General features: G+C 39.1%; 2 protein-coding genes and 1 long non-coding RNA gene across 6 annotated transcripts; 1 reads left to right on the forward strand and 2 right to left on the reverse strand.

Annotated features, from left to right (window-relative positions):
• Positions 1 to 570: 570 nt before the first annotated feature.
• On the reverse strand, positions 571 to 6,115 carry LOC139969664 (sialate:O-sulfotransferase 1-like). 2 transcript variants are annotated; one of them, XM_071974805.1, is made up of 5 exons: positions 5,139 to 6,115; positions 3,845 to 4,054; positions 2,880 to 3,044; positions 1,762 to 1,962; positions 571 to 972 (listed from the first exon to the last, which is right to left on the reverse strand). In XM_071974805.1, the coding sequence occupies exons 2-5, from the start codon at positions 4,044 to 4,046 to the stop codon at positions 626 to 628; spliced, it is 915 nt and encodes a 304-aa protein (XP_071830906.1). In that variant the 5' UTR covers positions 4,047 to 4,054; positions 5,139 to 6,115; the 3' UTR covers positions 571 to 625. The 2 variants fall into 2 exon arrangements, with proteins under 2 accessions (XP_071830906.1, XP_071830905.1); XM_071974804.1 differs by having other exon boundaries at positions 574 to 972; positions 5,084 to 6,115.
• A 140-nt stretch (positions 6,116 to 6,255) lies between these two features.
• Positions 6,256 to 19,419, forward strand: LOC139969665 (ropporin-1-like protein). Of its 3 annotated transcripts, none has more exons than XM_071974806.1 (7): positions 6,256 to 6,293; positions 14,591 to 14,633; positions 15,559 to 15,719; positions 16,556 to 16,679; positions 17,428 to 17,589; positions 17,853 to 18,028; positions 18,811 to 19,419. In XM_071974806.1, exons 1-7 carry the CDS (start codon positions 6,271 to 6,273, stop codon positions 18,881 to 18,883), a joined length of 762 nt encoding a protein of 253 aa, XP_071830907.1. In that variant the 5' UTR covers positions 6,256 to 6,270; the 3' UTR covers positions 18,884 to 19,419. The 3 variants fall into 3 exon arrangements, with proteins under 3 accessions (XP_071830907.1, XP_071830908.1, XP_071830909.1); XM_071974807.1 differs by having other exon boundaries at positions 14,591 to 14,627; XM_071974808.1 differs by lacking the exons at positions 6,256 to 6,293; positions 14,591 to 14,633 and adding an exon at positions 14,716 to 14,739.
• LOC139969666 (uncharacterized) lies at positions 9,734 to 14,584 on the reverse strand. The gene is made up of 2 exons (XR_011793782.1): positions 14,362 to 14,584; positions 9,734 to 11,474 (listed from the first exon to the last, which is right to left on the reverse strand). It is a non-coding gene; the product is annotated as an uncharacterized lncRNA (long non-coding RNA).
• Positions 19,420 to 19,593: the final 174 nt, after the last annotated feature.

Here is a 19,593-nt window from a genome sequence, read left to right on the forward strand (position 1 = left end):
ACTAAGGTAGGCTATAAATATCGCTATTTATGTCAGAAAAAATAAGAAGGAAATACATAGGAAAGAAAAAGAACAACTCCCAATGATGACAAGGATAACGTCTGTGATACGAAGACTCACTATCACTTTCTACCCTCGCCTGATGTATGCCAATAGGACGAAACCAACTGTGAATATTTAATATGACATATGTACACATACATATACATTAAAGTAAATAGCAATATATATATATATATATATATATATATATATATATATATATATATATATATATATATATATATATATACATATACATTAAAATAAATAGCAATATATATATATATATATATATATATATATATTTATATATATAATATAAAAGATAAACAAGCGAATATTTTTAACAACGACATACTGCTATATTTCGGAGTGCCTGACGATGGAGTGGTGACCACTCCGAAATATAGCAGTATGTCGTTGTTAAAATATTCGCTTGTTTATCTTTAATATTATCAGCTATATAGCTATATATATATATATATATATATATGTATATATATATATATATATATATATATATATATATATATATATATATATATATATATATATATATATATATATATATATATAGCTAAGATCAACGGCGAGATTCGAACGAAAGATCATACGTTGGTAAAGGCCTATAATGGAATGTTTTAAGAGTTTCGTTCACATCTAGGATGTAACGGTGCAACATATCGGGGAACGGAACTTGAAAATCGATATGTTTCTGATTTTGCCAGGCATTTAACCGAACTGCACATCGGACTCTATCCGGTAAAATCGGTTGTCTCAAAAACTGCAACATTTTGATCAATTCTCTGACTGGATTCTCTGTTAAGTCCTCGTAGAATATGACTAACAGCCGTTTGCTATTTTGGATCCAACTTATATTTGTCGACCTCCATCTCTCCACACGCCATGTGACAAAGTGGTGCCATTGTACTAGAAACGAAGTAAACAGAAACACCGAGATTTAAGTAGACATAAATGGCCACATACAGACATATTACTTTAGATGGAAGACGTACGGTATAGAATAATCTTTCCACTCGCCCCCACCCCTAATTCCCTCACCTCATCCCAACTGCAAATTTCTTTTTGGTGCCATTTACGAAAACTAAGCGAAATTAGGTCAGCTATATCTGTCTTGGTACAGTAGTCTATGTCCACACACATACACACAGAGAGACACAAATAACATTAATATAAACATTTAATAACATTTATATAAAAGAACAAAGGATATTCTTTGTTCTTCGAGTCCCGCAATACCGGATATGTCAAAGAGCACCCCCTGACGTAACATCATCATGATCTTACGGTTACAGCCGCCGTGTAAGCGGACAGGGGTTGAGAGTGGATCAACTTGTTTGATTTTCGTGCCCAGAGGCACCTATATTGGGTGACGTCTTTTAAAAATTACCGTATAGGCTATATCAAAAATATTCAGGTGAGCTTTTGTTTGTTATACTACCAATGTTTAGTATGCTAAAGGAAATTGCCAAAATAAACTTTTGGAGGAAGACTTCTCTGAAGATTTTAAGCATTGAAACTTTACTCTCAGACATCACCATCTGATCGAGACTAAAATAATGTTCTATGGGTATATCCGCCGTTTAAAGACACGTAAAGCAAGTTAATATAGCCTGACCATTTTCTGTCTTCCTAGCATATTTGGTACATTGTTTGATGCGGTGCTTTATAACATGTTTATAACATGTATATACTTACTCGGGTTCTTGATTAACGCGACCCCGTCCTCCTCGGTGAGCAGAGGATTTGCTTCTTTGTGGGAGCGAAAAAACTCCGATATTAAGGAATGCGTTGGATTTCTCATGAGCAAAATAGCACCAGCTTCAAATCTCTGTATAGTCGTGGTATCGAATTCATGTGTTTTAACACAGACAGTATTCTGTAAGGCTCCTGTTATTCCTGAAAGACAGAAGGTTGTATTATAGCAAAATAATCTCTTAATGAAATTGCGGTGGAGCCAAGATTGAGGGGCCGCACAAGTGTCACGTGTCCACCCTGATTTCAGTCTACATGTTGTATACTGCACAGTAAACTATTTAGCTGCATCTAAGCCCTAACCAATGTTCTACTTCCAAACAGAAATGAAAATTAATTCGGAGAAAAATGCAGCAGAATCCCATTAAAGAACTAAAAAACAAAAATTGAAAAACAAATCAAAACAAGAAAACACTGTTTTGTGTTTGGTTGATTTTGTGATATACAGTATTCTATAACATCATACAACTATTTTGGGGGCGTTACAGCCTTATCTTATAGTCGCTTTTATCTCAAAAAGGGGGTGGGGGTAGCAGCCCCAACCTTTCAAAGTCATTCGAGGGGTTCAATTATTTTTTTTTAATTTCAACCGGCGAAGAATTAAGAGGGAGCATTTATTAGCACAACCTTGCAGTTAGAGTTCATTATATAAATAGTGTATTGCTGGGGTGGGCGGGGGGTGGGGGGTAAACCACAGACCCCTACATGGAAGTCAGTTTTAATAACCATATAGGGCAACACCCCGCATTTATAAAATCCTTAATTCGCCTTTATTCCTTCCATGTAGATTCAGGCGCTTCCTAACCAGTCGGTGGAAACATCAGTCTGAGGAGTATCATCCGATCGGAATTGCCACCTCCACCCCTCCCACCCCACCCACCCCTCCCCATCCTCCCCTTCCTGCACCTTTGAAATCATGTGCTCGCCACGGTGTCTTCATAGTCTAGCTTCCGTTTACCTATAATTTAATTCTGTCATTCGATTTAGGAAATTATATGTTTGGTTGGGGAGCGGGTGGGGTCTGGTTGGGGGTATTGTTAGGAGTCTGTTTGACCATGTACCTTGAAGTTCATACACGCTGCCTGTGTATATCCCTGTTGCAATATGTAACATCTTCCTAGTCCAGGAATTTCCACAGCGAGGGAAACTAGCGAGTGCCATCAGGGGCATGGAATTGTTGGGAGCCACTGTGACTTCTGCTAGCATTTTGTGGCATACCGAATCATCTGAGAAGAAAAATTTTAGAGAAAAAAAATTAAGATACATCACAAAAACAGATGTACGTCCAAAAACAACAAATTTTGATAATAGTTTACTAGGTTTATAAGTGAGTCATTCCATATTATAAAATCAATTTTTATGACCCAACGGAGCAAGATGTGCCGTGTTACACAATAGCCAAAGGAGGGATTGTGCTTAAACTAGTACACTAGTAAGGTCACCGAGCCCTCTATGACCACATCTAGGCAAAACATATATACCAACGTTCAGTTTTTGGTTGGTACCTGAAACATTTCTAACGGAGGTGGGTGGGCATATAGTTACTTGTCTACAGGGGATACTGTATACGAACCCGACTGTAGTTGAAGAATGAACATAGTGTAGCTTCCCAGATGTAGGTTAAGGTTCGAGGTGGTGTGAGGGTCGTTTTGGGACTGGTCAGCCTCACATCTACATTTGTGCGGAGTTGTGGGGAGGTACATCTTGATCGTTGCAGCCATCTCGTAATACTGGCATAAGTATACTTTTCAATACCGCCGAGTGCCGGGGGGGGGGGGGTGCTTCTCAATGCCTTTACCACCACCCCAATGCCCCCACCCACACACATGCAGCTCGAGCTGCAAAATCAATATGACCGATGAATCTACTTTCTATGTAACCATTTGAGGCGATTGATCCCCTCCCCCGGTCCCCCCCCCCCCACACACACAGCACCACCTCAATAACTGATAAAGCTTTTCCAAAAAGTAAGATGTAAAAACGTTCCTATAGTTGACTTTTAAATTTGCGATTTAACTTCTCTTACCAAACGGTTGGTCCAAAGTCTTTGCAATCTCACTAACCACCTGTTCATCGACATCTAGTATCGGATCGTATTCCGGTAAAGTGGCTAACTTCAAACGAGGTGGATTCCTGTCTTCCAACCGTGGCACGAACGTCTCCAAAAGTACGAGAAAGATGATAACTAATGTGACACAAATTACCTTAGCCGGTGAAATCATCATCATTTTATTTCCTGTAGAAAGATTACCGGAAGTACCGGAAACATTTATTAGACATTTAATACAGCTGCAACTGCAAGAATAAGGCGAACGGGGGGGGGGGGGGGGGACGAAGGATTGGAAATGGTGGGATATATATAGGGGCGAACCCATATTATTTGGGGGTGGGGGTAAAATGGGGGTGCAGCCTTGGTGTCACGTAGGTACGGTATGACTATAATAATAATAATAATAATAATAATAATAATAATAATGATGATAATAATAATAATAATAATAATAATAATAATAATAATAATAATAATAATAATAATAATAATAATAATAATAATAATAATAATAATAATAATAAACAGTTCTTATATAGCGCATCTTACAATAAAGTCTCGCCGCGCTGTACAAAAGAAAGTGAAAGATATGTACACAATATACAATAAGAGTAAACATAACAATTATAACAATGAAAACAGGTGTGTCTTCAAAACAGTTTTGAACATCTCCACAGACACGACATTCTTTATGTTGAGTGGGAGTTTATTCCAAAGGAGGGTTGAGGAGTACTGGAAAGATCGCTCGCCGTAAGATTTAGACTATGTAAGGGGGTGCGAGGTCCTCTCCCATTTAAAATAAAAAATGTGATGTCATTTTTTAGTAATAGGTTTTAAACTAGGTATGCACTCAAGGTAATTGTGCTAATACCTGTTTTAATTGTTGTTTGAGGGTTTGAAGTGGGGGTTGGGGGAGGGGGTAAGTTCAAAGATTTGTGCTCGAAAGCTGGTTTTACCTAACGTTTTTAAGCCACTAACAAAGGAATCTCATTTATTATGCGAAACGTATATACATGACTACATGTAAATATGCCAACTAAGTAATTACTTTGGTTCGGCGGGTTACAAATTTTGCACCCTGAACTTTGTCATATTTGCGATCCCATTATTACACGTACGTATTCATCGAAATCATTCGTTTTACGGTGAGTCTTACCGCCGTAACTAAAGGTGATATTTAAAGTTTGTATGAAGACATGTAATTATAAAACTTACCTTATAACATTACACCGTCTATATATGGTAGTGAACTTACAAACAGACTTCTCACCCAAATTAGATCTGCATTGATTTCACCGTTGCAGGAGTTGAATCCCGTTAAACATTCCACTTCATAATGTTCCGAAACTTCCAGGTGGATATATAAGTCAACTATTAAGTGCTAGTATGCTCAGAAGAACTCGCAATAACAATTATTTTAATCTCCCGTGTTTATATAAAGTACAGTAGATACCAGCGCGCGTGGCTCTGCCGTATAGTAGTTTATCAAGTTTTTGTTAGCTGGCTTTGCGGATACCGTAATGGATAAACGTGCAGACGGATTAGTTTGGTAACTTGTTGCACGTTTCCGGTAGAACAGCTGAATGGTGGCAAATGGCAGACAGATGTGATCATGATAACGGGACGCGTATTTTTTTCCCAGGACGAACGTGGGCATCCTCCTATTAGAGTATATATCAATCCGCCCGGATGTTCTCCTATTTTAGGAAAAGTGCCAACATAACTTGCATGTGATAAGTGAAGATTGAGGTACTATGTTGCCGCCATATCGATCTGACGTTTCTTTATGTAGCTACAAACGCAGCCAGTGTACTAGTATTATCGCTGTGATAGTATTCATAAACAAAATATCGCTAAAACGAAGAGAGAAATGTTTTTTCCTACCCATTTTTTTTTGGACTCTAGTTTTCCTCATTCCTGTCCGCTAACTACGGTGACCCCGTTCTCGTGACCTCTGCCTTCTCCTGACTGTCTGTGAGAAAAGAAAATATAGAGTGGTTTGATACTAATGGTGTGTTTATTGGCAGAAATTTCTCAATCATGATGCCACTGCTATGGTCGAAGGGCATTAGAAGCAATGGCACCTAACATATGGGAAGTCGTGGGATTCAAGCCGTGGCAGGCCAAAGTATGGTTGGCTTTTCATCCAGGGAGATCCACAATTTTCCCTTCAGAAATGGATCTTCCAAACTGAAATGAACCTTAAATGTTAATTAAATAGCCAACCGACGTGAAGTATAAGTCATAAGCAATTCGGCTTCTCCCATATGCATATGTGACTGCTAGCATTCAATGCTTGGTTATGCATTATTATCGTGAGTTTACCTATATCATACTCAGTCTGTTCACACAACACAAATTCAATAATATCGGCGTTCCATGGCTTTTCGGATAACGTTGCTATGTTCTTGTTTGCCAACTGCATTCCAAACAACGGCTGAGGTTAGTTCCAAGGTGTTTCGACAACAGAGAAGTTGACCTGTGACGTACTTCCGTTTTCAAGAGCCCTCTCTAGTATTCCCATTGCAATGGCGCGAAATGGAAAGTGTAAATTACTTGTACAAGTTGTTGATGACGGCTACTCAGGCTGAAGATTAACCTGAAGATGACGGCAACTGGGCAGCATGGGTTTGAAGCCTGGACGTAAAGATTAGACCTAAATGTATTCTCTCGACTTGAACTTTTAACGTTTGAGAAAATTATATGAGCCAGGCTTTGTTGCAGGTTGTAGCTGCCACAGCTTAGGCCCCAAGATGTAGCCTAAGGTACTGTAGGCCTAACGGCATAACCGTTAGCCTAATGGTTGGTGAATTACTCTGTTGAACAGCTATGTTTAAACGAAATTGGGGGTCGATGGGGGCAGGCATAAATTTTGATAAGAATTATATTTCTAGTGGAGGTGCTTATAAGTTATAGGTGTTTTGAAAGGAAGGAAAGTCATTTCTAGTAATATCAGGAGGCATGCTAAGGTACACCTAGGCCTAGGCCTAGTTACACAAGTTACACTACAGGGATAAGCTGAAGATTGTCTTTACCAATGCTAGAAGTATTTGTAAAATTTTTGCTGAATTTACTGTTCTTCTTGAGGATCTGCGAGGTCCGCGAGACCGAAAGTAAAAAGGCCCGCCACACCGAAGATCTTCGAGACCGAGGTCCGTAAGACCGAAACTATTACTAGGCCTAAATACAGTACTAGGCCCCGCGAGACCTAAACTACTAGGCCTATAATAGCACTTGGTAAGACAAATCTTACTACCGGTAATATTACCTTGATAAAGAGCGTTATTTAAAAGAATTTACAGCCATTTCTTTTCATAATAGATACCAGTGAGTTGCGCAAGGGGGCTGGGGCAGCTTGCATTGATACTAGGCCTCCACCAGTGGCGTAACCAGAGGGGGTTGCAGGGGGAAAAAGCCCCCGCTCTCAAATGTCTTACCCCCCTGCTGTGTGTTTGTGCTACAAAATGTACAAATTTTAGGAAGTAAATTAGACGTTTGGTTTATTATGAGGAAATTGTGTCAACTGTTATGGGCTAGAGGTTAAAAGTTGACCCCTACAGTAATTAATCCTGATTTCACAGTAAAGTGGGATAATAATGACAGTATCCGCTATAACAAGGGAACATGTTACGGTTTTCGGTTCTACTACTGTAAGGAGTCAAAATTCTTTAGACTACTTGAATTTCAAATAATATTTTTGTAATTTGACAATGTAAAAAAGTGTTTTAAACTGGATTAAATCGCCCGTTTTCTCTTACCTCTTCAGATTTTAAGGGGGGGGCAGGGACGTCCACCAGTGAGGAATTTAGGGGGCATGCTCCATAGACCATCGGTCTCACGGACCATCGGAAATTCGGTCTCGCAGACCTTCGGTCTCGTGGAATTCCCCTGGACGGGGTATGTTGTGTATTGTCAGGACAGGAGGGATATGTCGTAATGGAATTGGTGGGTAAGCTTGCACGGTTTGGGAAAACTTACAGCGGTTTGCCTGAGAAAGTTGTACTTGCAAGAAGTGTGAATGGGTTAAGAATGCTTTGGACAAGCACTTTAAGCATTGTAATCGGGTCTGAGTGTTTATGTCTTCAGATTTTTCTCTCCTATAGGGTCCTTGGGAATTGAGTGCCCCTCCTGATCCTTATTTTTCTACCAAACTAAACTAATAATAACAATAAATACGTTCAGATAGGCACTACGTTAGGTCTACAGAAGTCTGGTAGAAGCTAATTTCAGTATTCAAGGTGCCAGTGAACTGTCAATCTAAGTAACTTATTTCTTCTTGGTATTTTGTTTGGCCATAATAAAAGTCTGTTCAGGTGATGCAGAATTTATTCAGCAGGTGGTTCAAGTCCACCAACAGATAAGATTAAGCCACTCAGTTTCCAAGAAGAATTTGATCATTTGTGCATGTGACTTAATTGCTATAGAAAAAAAGGCTAATCCCCATGATAGAAATTTTGTTTGGCAATTTGGCAAATCAATCAATGAATATTCTGACATTTCTTACAGAGGAGTTTTGTCTGTGAATGTGTGATATAATTTTTTTTTGTTCATCTTGGGTCACCATACACTTGGAAGTGCAATTCCAGTACAAAAAGGTCTCTTAATTTACAGTTAACTTGATACAACAATGTAAAAAAAGTTGTGTAAAATTCTTCAACAACACATAAGACAGTGCCCGCCTTTTTAAACAAGAAAACTGGGAGCTGATGTTGTTAAAGCTCACTACCAGCTGCTTTTGATTGGCAACAAAACCTTGGCGGAGTGTGTATGTTAGGTCTAAAGAAAATTGCAGCAGCTCAGTCCAGCAAACTTAGAAGGATCAAAAACATTGCCTGCTTCAGGAAGGACAAAGAGTGCAGGAACTTCTAACAAGCAGATAAAACTTATTTATTTCATATTTCTTTGTTACACATACAATGCAAGAATCATAACATACTTAACAATGTGAAGTTTTTATCTGGTACACAAGAGGTACCACTGACAGGAATCTGGGGGTGGGGGCAGGTGCACTCTATAAGGTCTTGTCCCACAGTTTCCCAGACCTTGAGCAAATTTTCAAATACACAACTAGAAATACAAATTTCCCAAAGGGGATGAGTGGGGGGGGGGGGGAAGCCCTTGTTCCCTCTCCCAGGTTTTCCTCAAAAACCATTACTTGGAAATAGGCTTACTAAAGCTTCACCATATTACGTATAGGGGCTTAATAAAACCACAATTTTCTCTAATGGACAGAGGCACCTTCCTTATTTTATTCTCCCTGGTACCCACTTCAGACCCAACATCATGCTTTCACTTGTAGAGCTGCATAATATCTAATTGTGAAGGAAGAAGAGGCTCTGTATAAATAGCCCAGATGAACAAGCATCAGGCCACATATTCAAGAAACTGATCTAGGCTGGTAGAAGTGTTGTATAGGATCAAGTCACATTGTGACATTTGTAAAAAAAATTGCAGTTTTTGCTATATTCATCGTGAAGTTAGGAACAAGATTATATAAGGAATTATGGAAAGACACTTGAGCATTTTGTCTATAATGAGCTTTGTCCTGACTCCAATCCTCTGAAACATGACAGGTGATATTTTCCCACAAACAGAACAATAAGAAACTACATACAGCTGGCACTATGTAAAGGCAGGTTTTCACAATTTGACCAACTCAATCTAGAAGAAAAAGTGAAGGCATGGCAAAGTGAAGACAACCGAGATTGTTTTTTTCTTCGCAAGTGCTCAGACAAGCCAAAACAAACAGCTATCTCAGATGTGCGGATCCATATGTAAATTTAGTGGTTTTCCATACTGGCGTGCCCTTCCAAAAGTATGATGACTCAGGGGAGAGAAGTTGCAAAGATAACGCAGAAACAAAGATTAACGGTTTACTTGGATAATTTAATAACTCAACTGGAGCAACGGTTTACTTGAATAAATTAACAACTCAACTGGAGCAAACTAAATATAAAATATAAAGCATAATTTACTTACAAGTCACAAGCTCACTACATATGAATCAAACGTACTCACTCGCTCACAAGTCTTGGCCGGTCAACCATCCGTACTCACCGCCTCATTCATAAGCTCTGCCAAATCGTTTCATACACAAGAAAGTTCTATCACATCACACGCACACACTCACACCAGATGCACGCACGCACCACAAACAGCGCGCTGCGCCTGATACGTTTGAAACCTCTGTTATGTAATTAAACAGCGATGCGTCGCTTACAAGCGCACCATAGCCTAACGCTACACTATATACATGTACGCCCACACAAGAATATGCCTATCGTTACAATCGCTCATTTACACATAGAAAGCCCAAAACACAAGGTATTGTCCAAGACACAGATGATAGGGATTGTAAACGCGCTCACACGATGTGTTGTTTGTGTATTGTTACGAAGTGTGCGTCATGTAAAGTTGCAGTGCTACTGCGCGTGTGCGTGTTTGTGCGAGTGTGCGTGCGTGCGTGAGTATGTGTTTGAAATTTGTTGTTTTCGTTGGTTCTGTCTTTATGTTCATTTACCGTAATTTGAGTTCAGTCGATATCAAGAACGCATTGAAGCAAGATGTATTTTCCAGTGTTAAACCAAAGATTTTATGTAAGTTGTGTTTTTATTGATATAACGTTGTATATTTGTTGCATACATGATTATTTATTCTGTATGATTTGGATTTATGTATTTATTCTTCAATAATTGACTTATTCATTAATCGATTTCCTGATTGTTTAATTACAAACGTATGTTTCGTTTTTATTTATTTAGTTACCAGACTGACAGATTAACAGATTAGCAGATTAACAGATAGTTACCAGATATCAAAGCTAATAAACCACGAATCGACTCAACATTTCTTCTGCGTTGAATAATCTTTGGATTACAGGAATACGAATTAAAGAAATCTATATTGATTTACAGGGATGACATGGATGATGACAGCTATGACACCAGAGAAAGCACTGCTTTCCTGTTCATCCATCAGACCAGCCAGCAACAACTGTTTTTATAGCATTATGGAGACATGGTACTCATTGATGCCACCTACAAGACCACAAAATATGCTCTGCCTGTTCTTGGTATTTGTAAGGACCAAGGTTGGTTATAGTCCTGTGGCTGAATTCATCACAGAGAATGAAACGACTGTTGCGATAACAGAGGCCCTTGACATCATCAAAGATGGAACCTTGATTGGAACCCCAAGTTCTTCATGCTTGACTATTCCGAACAAGAATACCAAGCACTGCATGCAGTGTTTCCAGGTACACAGAAGTTTTTATATGCCTCTCAAATGGAACAGGCATGGTTGCATTGGAGCAAGGAAAGTAAGTTAACTCAACCCTACACAAAGTTATTAGTACTTTTCTTTTTAAAAGTTTTTAGCAAAGCCGCACAGCAAGAGGTTCCTAGTTTGATTCCTGGTCAATGCACCTGTGTTATGTCCTTATGCAAAGCACTTATTATCTCTTTGCCGACAAAGTTGGTGAAGAGGGGACATAACACTGTTACTGTTCATCTGTTTATTTGTCTGTTGGTCCATTTGTCTCTCTGTATGTTCACACGTTAGCCGTCCTTCTGTATGTAAATCTGTCAGATCAACCTCCACAAAGCGTCTGGAAAAGAAGTAAAGAAAAACAATAGTGTCAATAGAATAGAGTGGAAATATAATAGACTTTAATAACATTTGATTTGGTTAATAGGTAAGCCCTATTTGGTGTCTATGGGAAAAAAGTTGAGCATGTTTCTTTTAGAAACTTATGTCAGACTAAAATAAAGGCTAGGTGTGTTGAATTGCAATAGAGTGAGTAAAGGTTGTAATTAAGGTTGGACTGACTAAATGGTTAGAAGTATATTTGGTAGATCAGTGGATGGCAAAAGGTGGGTGGGGTTAGTAGGTGAATAAATGGAGGTATGTGAATGGTGTGTTAGATGAATTGGGTATGGTAGATTAATGGGGCACAGTGAGGAATAAAGCATGGGATTAATGGAGCATGGGAAGTGAATGAATGATGACTTGGTATTGCATTCTGAGGGTTTCACTGAGGTTTGTCAAGGTGTTTCGACAACACAGCTAGTTGAGGCTGCGTGTCAAGGTGTTTCGACAACAAAACTTTGTATTGCATTCTGAGGGTTTCACTGAGGTTAGTGTCAAGGTGTTTCGACAACACAGCTAGTTGAGGCTGCGTGTCAAGGTGTTTCGACAACAAAACTTTGTATTGCATTCTGAGGGTTTCACTGAGGTTTGTCAAGGTGTTTCGACAACACAGCTAGTTGAGGCTGCGTGTCAAGGTGTTTCGACAACAAAACTTTGTATTGCATTCTGAGGGTTTCACTGAGGTTAGTGTCAAGGTGTTTCGACAACACAGCTAGTTGAGGCTGCGTGTCAAGGTGTTTCGACAACAAAACTTTGTATTGCATTCTGAGGCTTTCACTGAGGTTAGTGTCAAGGTGTTTCGACAACACAGCTTGTTGAAGTAGTTTCAAGGTGTTTCGACAACAATACTTGGTAATGCATTCTGAGGGTTTAATTGAGGTTAGTGTCAAGGTGTTTCGACAACACAGCTAGTTGAGGCTCGTGTCAAGGTGTTTCGACAACAAAACTTTGTATTGCATTCTGAGGCTTTCACTGAGGTTAGTGTCAAGGTGTTTCGACAACACAGCTAGTTGAGGATAGTTTCAAGGTGTTTCGACAACAATACTTGGGAATGCATTCTGAGGGTTTAATTGAGGTTAGTGTCAAGGTGTTTTGACAACACAGCTAGTTGAGGCTTGTGTCAAGGTGTTTCGACAACAAAACTTTGTATTGCATTCTGAGGGTTTCACTGAGGTTAGTGTCAAGGTGTTTCGACAACACAGCTAGTTGAGGATAGTTTCAAGGTGTTTCGACAACAATACTTGGGAATGCATTCTGAGGGTTTAATTGAGGTTAGTGTCAAGGTGTTTTGACAATACAGCTAGTTGAGGCTCGTGTCAAGGTGTTTCAACAACAAAACTTTGTATTGCATTCTGAGGGTTTCACTGAGGTTAGTGTCAAGGTGTTTCGACAACACAGCTAGTTGAGGATAGTTTCAAGGTGTTTCGACAACAATACTTGGGAATGCATTCTGAGGGTTTAATTGAGGTTAGTGTCAAGGTGTTTCGACAACAGAGCTAGCTCAGGCTAGGTTCAAGGTGTTTCGACAACAAAACTTGGTATTGCATTCTGAGGGTTTCACTGAGATTAGTGTCAAGGTGTTTCGACAACGCAGCTAGTTTAGGCTAGTTTTAGGGTGTTCCGACAACAAAGAGATTAGTGTCAAGGTGTTTCGACAACGCAGCTAGTTTCAGGGTGTTTCGACAACGCAGCTAGTTGGTCAAGGTGTTTCGATAACGCAGCTAGTTGAGACTAGGTTCAAGGTGTTTCGACAAAGAGATTAGTGTCAAGGTGTTTCGACAACGCAGCTAGTTTCAGGGTGTTTCGACAACGCAGCTAGTTGGTCAAGGTGTTTCGACAACGCAGCTAGTTGAGACTAGGTTCAAGGTGTTTCGACAACAAAGAGATTAGTGTCAAGGTGTTTCGACAACGCAGCTAGTTGAGGCTAGTTTGAAGGTGTTTTGACAACAAAACTTGTTATATTGCATTCTGAGGGGTTTCACTGAGGTTAGTGTCAAGGTGTTTCGACAACACAGCTACTTGAGGATAGTTTCAAGGTGTTTCGACAAGAATACTTGGGAATGCATTCTGAGGGTTTAATTGAGGTTAGTGTCAAGGTGTTTCGACAACAGAGCTAGCTCAGGCTAGGTTCAAGGTGTTTCGACAACAAAACTTGGTATTGCATTCTGAGGGTTTCACTGAGATTAGTGTCAAGGTGTTTTGACAACGCAGCTAGTTTAGGCTAGTTTTAGGGTGTTCCGACAACAAAGAGATTAGTGTCAAGGTGTTTCGACAACGCAGCTATTTTCAGGGTGTTTCGACAATGCAGCTAGTTGGTCAAGGTGTTTCGACAACGCAGCTAGTTGAGACTAGGTTCAAGGTGTTTCGACAACAAAGAGATTAGTGTCAAGGTGTTTCGACAACGCAGCTAGTTTCAGGGTGTTTCGACAACGCAGCTAGTTGGTCAAGGTGTTTCGACAACGCAGCTAGTTGAGACTAGGTTCAAGGTGTTTCGACAACAAAGAGATTAGTGTCAAGGTGTTTCGACAACGCAGCTAGTTGAGGCTAGTTTGAAGGTGTTTTGACAACAAAACTTGGTATTGCATTCTGAGGGGTTTCACTGAGGTTAGTGTCCAAGGTGTTTCGACAACACAGCGAGTTGAGGCTAGTTTCAGGGTGTTTCGACAACAAACTTGGTATTGCAATCTGAGGGTTTCACCAGGACACAGTGATTCAAACACTTGGAATTCCATGCAGGGTGTTTCGACACCACATCACAGACACAGTGATTCAGACACCTGGTACAGCGCACTGAGTGTTTCGTGTACCATCTTTACCTAGGGCCTAGATCTGAGGGTTTCGCTTACCTTAGTGATGCAAACAGTTAGTACCGCACACTGAATGTTTCGTTTTCCATCATTTGTTGACTTGATTTTATGCATTTCGTTTTAAAAATGCTCTAAAAGTAACTAGCATCTTCATCTCTATCCCCAACACATCCCAAAACTCCACAATACGATCAGCGAATCTGAAACGGAAGTGACGTTGGAGGTCAACTAGCTGTGTTGTCGAAACACCTTGGAACTAACCTCAGCCTCCAAACAACAGAGCGCTTGCGAGAATCTTCATCGAGGTAAATGTTAGTTCAATTTTTGAACTACTCTAATTTCTTGCGGAAAATGTTATTATAAGGATTGGAATTCTCGACGTAAATTCTTTACTTAGCTGTAGACACGTCAACCAAAGTATGGTAGTTCTGAATATTGCATATTTTTACGTTCAATTTTTCCGTTGAACTGAGTAGGCATGTCAACCCCACATGTTTTAGTGGACGATACTAGTTGTGCGAAATCTAAGTAAAGTTCAACTTCAAGTAGCCTAGGCCTACTGTAGCCTAATTTACCTACAGTTAAAGTCTAAAGTTAGATCTTAGCAAAACTTAAACTGCAAGTAACTTAATGTGTTTTAGAACAGGACCAAAGAAACCCTTCGTAGTTCTTTGAACAGGACACAGCTCCAGTATCGATACACACAAGGGGCCAAATGTATTCCCTAGGTTTTGAAAATTATAGAGGCTTAATATTAACCCTATAACCTGGCTGTTATCTTAGATTAGAGTTCAGTTCTTAAAATATTGTTATTTAAAGTGTGAAGGCCTTAGGCCTATGACAATGAGAGATAAACTTGTGTTGTCCGTATGCATGTGTGGTTTTACAGAATATCTATAGTTTGAATATTTGTGGGGGGAGAAATCAGAAATTGTTTAGATGATAAACATAGCACAATTTAGCTAATCAATAGTGGTCACTGTCATGTTTTGGAGGATAACAAACATCATGACATGATGCTGCATCTAGATTGCCCTTACTGTTCGGTCTTGAAATTGTGCTTCCGGAATTTGTCACGGCAAAGGGTCATGAATATCCTCATATCTCTTCAGTAGGAATTGATGTGGTTGTAGATGGTGTTTGTATATATTTCTTTATTTCTGTGGCTGTCATGTAGCATCATTTACATCTCTTCATGGATCCTAGTCAGGCCTATCCTTTTCATATCATTTATAGTTTATTAACAGTAAAGTCAACATGCCTGCAGTAGGAGACGATTCACCAATGTACTGCTCCCAGCAGATCAATATTCCTCCTGACCTGCCAGATGTACTGAAACAGTTTACTAAGGCAGCCATCCGTACACAGCCTGGGGACGTCCTGCAGTGGTCTGCAGCGTGAGTAGCTTGGATGAATGGATAATCACTTGATACATCCACTTGATACTTTGTACAGTCTTGTTACCTTTTGTTCAAACAGCAGTCCTCATTGACGTTAAAAAACACACATTTCCCTTGATGCTTTTGAATGCTAGAATCACATATATTCATGTTAGCTTCAGTAGTGTTGAATGTTGCATCACTAGCATACATAAGGAAAAGTAAGAATTGCAACCCCTTAATGCAAATACTACGGTCCTCTTGATATATATTTGTCTTAGGTGTCCTCCTCGTGTTGATATTTTCTGTTTAGTCATATTTCTAAAGCAGAGATTTTCTGAACTTTTCACTTCCATTTGATTCAAGTCTATATTTTGAACTAAACGTTTAGCTTTACTGTAAATGATGTGAAATTTGGTAGTGTTTATGTATAGAAACTTTTGTATCACTGTTATGCCACTTCACATAAGCATAATAAGAAGCATATTTCAATATTTATTGAGATGAAGTGATTTTGCTCAATTCAGGAGAAGATTGTAATAGTCTTAGTAATTGCAGAGTATGATATACAACCAAGTTCTTCACTAGCAAAGTTATAAAAATGTTAAAGTATAAAACCCAGACTGTTTTCTTAATTTCCAAAATTCTCAGCTAAATATTCATTGAAACATACATACGGAAATTAGTCTTTGAGGTTAGCTTAGTACTAAATATTTGAGTTCTGAAGTTGGGATGAAGACTTTTTGAGGCAATCGACGGGGTGGGGAGTGGGTTGAACTGTTACGTCAATAATTAAGTTACTGTTCTTGAATCGGTTGCTATCAAACCAATTCCTAGACTAATTTCATTGACAGTTATTTCAATGCCTTGTCGAATGGAGAGACTCCACCTGTGAAAGAGAGATTGGAGATGCCCATGGCCACCCAAAAGACAGACACCGGTCTTACACCGGGAATATTGTCAGTCTTGAATAGACAGGTAACGACCCTTCATTATTCAATATATATACTAAACATTACATAACATTCACATCCCAAAGACAGACACTGGTCTTACACCGGGAATATTGTCAGTCTTATATAGACAGGTAACGATCCTTCATTATTCAATATATACTAGGAGGGCGTTGTGGTCAAGGCAGTGGACTTGTGATCTAAGGATTACAGGTTCGAGCCCTGGCCAGATCATTGCGTTGTGTCCTTGGGCAAGGCGCTTTATCTCCATTGCCTCTCTTCACCCAGGTGTATAAATGGGGACCTGCGAGGTAACTTGTAAATATGGTTGCGTGCGCCGGTTTGTGGCTGCACCCTATGGGAAGTCCCCCGGGGGACACGTGGTTGTGGTGCACTGTGGTGCCCTAGGAGAGATTGATTGAATTGTGCACACTTTGGTGTGTAGGTGTGTCAAGTTACCAATGACCAGGGTTGTAATTTTGTAAGGTACCATTGAATGTATGTTTACGTGCAATATTGAGCACCATATAAGTGTTATAATTAAACCTTACGTACCATTCACATCCCAAAAGACAGACACTGGTCTTACACCGGGAATATTGTCAGTCTTGAACAGACAGGTAACCATCCTTCATTATTAAATTTTATTATATATATATATATATATATATATATATATATACATACATGTAAACAACTCACAAATGATACAGGTCAAATTACTCATTGTTATTATTACTTCTCACCCAAGTTTTTCAACCTTTTCTATTCAGCTCAGCCCAAAGAAAGTGGTTTCATTAGCCGAAGTAGAACAGAAGTGGAAGGATAACTGCTTGCCTAAAGAGAGACTTCAGAACCTGATGCAAATTGGTAGCTTCGGCGACGAATTTGACTGGCTTAAATTCTTTGCTTTGGCGTGCTCGGCGTTGGCAGGGGTAAGTCAGAGGAATCTCTCTGACATCATTCGGAATCTCAGTTCAGTGACCAGACAGCCAGGCTGCAAACGATTTTGCCTGCGGAAGTATCTTTATTCTTTAGTCGGTTATCAAGGTCCACTTCTCCATGGTAGTAGCCATTGATCATGCAGCCGGCCTAGAGTCATATATAACTAGTTGCTTACTCGACATACTTCCATTCTTTAGTTCATCATCTTCTTCATATTATATATATATATATCGTTTTTTTTTAAAAACTACAGAACATAACTTCAGCTATGAAGGTCATTTGTGAGATACTGACGAAGGATCCAGAGGGCGGTGCTGCTCGCATCCAATTCGACCAGTTCAAGGAGCTGTACACGTATCTGGCACAGATAGATGGCGACATATCAGAAGAACAAATGGAGTCCGTCTTCACCTACCTACAGTACCATGTGTATGTCATGTGATGTTTTTATACCAAACCTTCTTAATTCCATATTGCTGACGATAGACAGAACATGTGGCATACTTGCAGCAGCCCTTCTCCCCCCCCCCCCACCACCACCCCGCCCCACTTCCCCACTGTAAGTTTGTCATCGTGTCCATGCAAAGAACTACTGAGTCACAGACATGCAACTTGTGCCTAGTTTGAAATAAGAGAATATTTGTCAAATCTGTAACCAGTCTTTTAAAGGGTGTGAAGACTCGCGCACAAAGAAACATCTCATGGCGGTAATCTGATCTAGTTTCGAATGAGGTGTAACAGAAGTGTTAGACACCACCATCGATCCCAGAAAATACACACAGCTTGCTACCGTCAGTAATTAGACACTAGTGTACAGTCAGTACATGCAGCTGCGGTCAATACCCACTGCACAGTGTACATAGCAGCGTGGACATCTCAGGTCTAGATAAAAGATAAAAAGGTATCACGTTACATTACTGTCTGTATTTTGTAGCGACAAGAAGAAAACTTCACTTGCAAGCAACGGAAAGTTAACTTTTCAAGAGCGCGGCACGCTGTATGGGGCGAGTCTTCAATGCCTTTAAATGTGGTTAACTTGTTGTTATAAAATAGGTTATTGGTATCATAATTCTTTGTTGGGAAGCTCTTCACCTTGTACCCTCTCTACCTACCCCCACCCCCCCCCCCCCCACCATCAACAACATTTAAATTCCGTCACTTTCATTTTGCGATAGTTGTTCTCATTCCTTTTTTTTCTTTGTATTCTCTAGAGACAAACAAGAGGGTATGGTTCAGCCAAGAAACTTTCTGAATCCAGATTGCCCTAAACTCGGATCAACCTAATATGTAGCCAGCTCAGAGTGGTTGGATTTTTAAAGTGAGGAGATGTGTAAATATGTAAACTATCTGTAACAAAACAACTGTATTAATAACAAAAGTTATCCCTCACCCCTTCAAAACAAAGAAGAAATACCCAAATGGAAGTAAACAAAGAAAGTTTTATGACAAGAAATAGTTGTTAAGTTATTCTTTTCAATTTCATATTTCATTTGTTTGTTTCATATTTCTTCTTTTTAAGGAAGATTTTTTTTCTGTTTTAGTAGATGCCATTTTACATGGAAAGGTTACTGAAATTGTTATATTAAAATAATATCGAATTTAGAAGTACAACCCTTGACCCTTTGCTGTGCAAAACCACTATTTTATTCTTTTATTTCTTTCACTCATCCCATTCAAAAATCGTAGAGAGCACGACGTTTAATTTCTGTGGTTGATTTGAAAAATATGTATCTAAAAATGAGATGAATTATATTGCAAAAAACAAACTATGGCATTGAAAACATTGAACCATACAGGAATCCATCCTTACCCATGTCTATAAACGTTTATTTCTTTTATTATGTAAGTATATATATATATATATATATATCATAACATATATATATGTATATATATATATATATTATCATTATACATCATTATATATTATATATATCATTACATATATATATATATATATATATATATCATTACACATATATATATAGATATAT

Source organism: Apostichopus japonicus, chromosome 7 (genome assembly GCF_037975245.1).
Source record: "Apostichopus japonicus isolate 1M-3 chromosome 7, ASM3797524v1, whole genome shotgun sequence".
In the NCBI taxonomy this organism is placed as follows: domain Eukaryota; kingdom Metazoa; phylum Echinodermata; class Holothuroidea; order Aspidochirotida; family Stichopodidae; genus Apostichopus; species Apostichopus japonicus.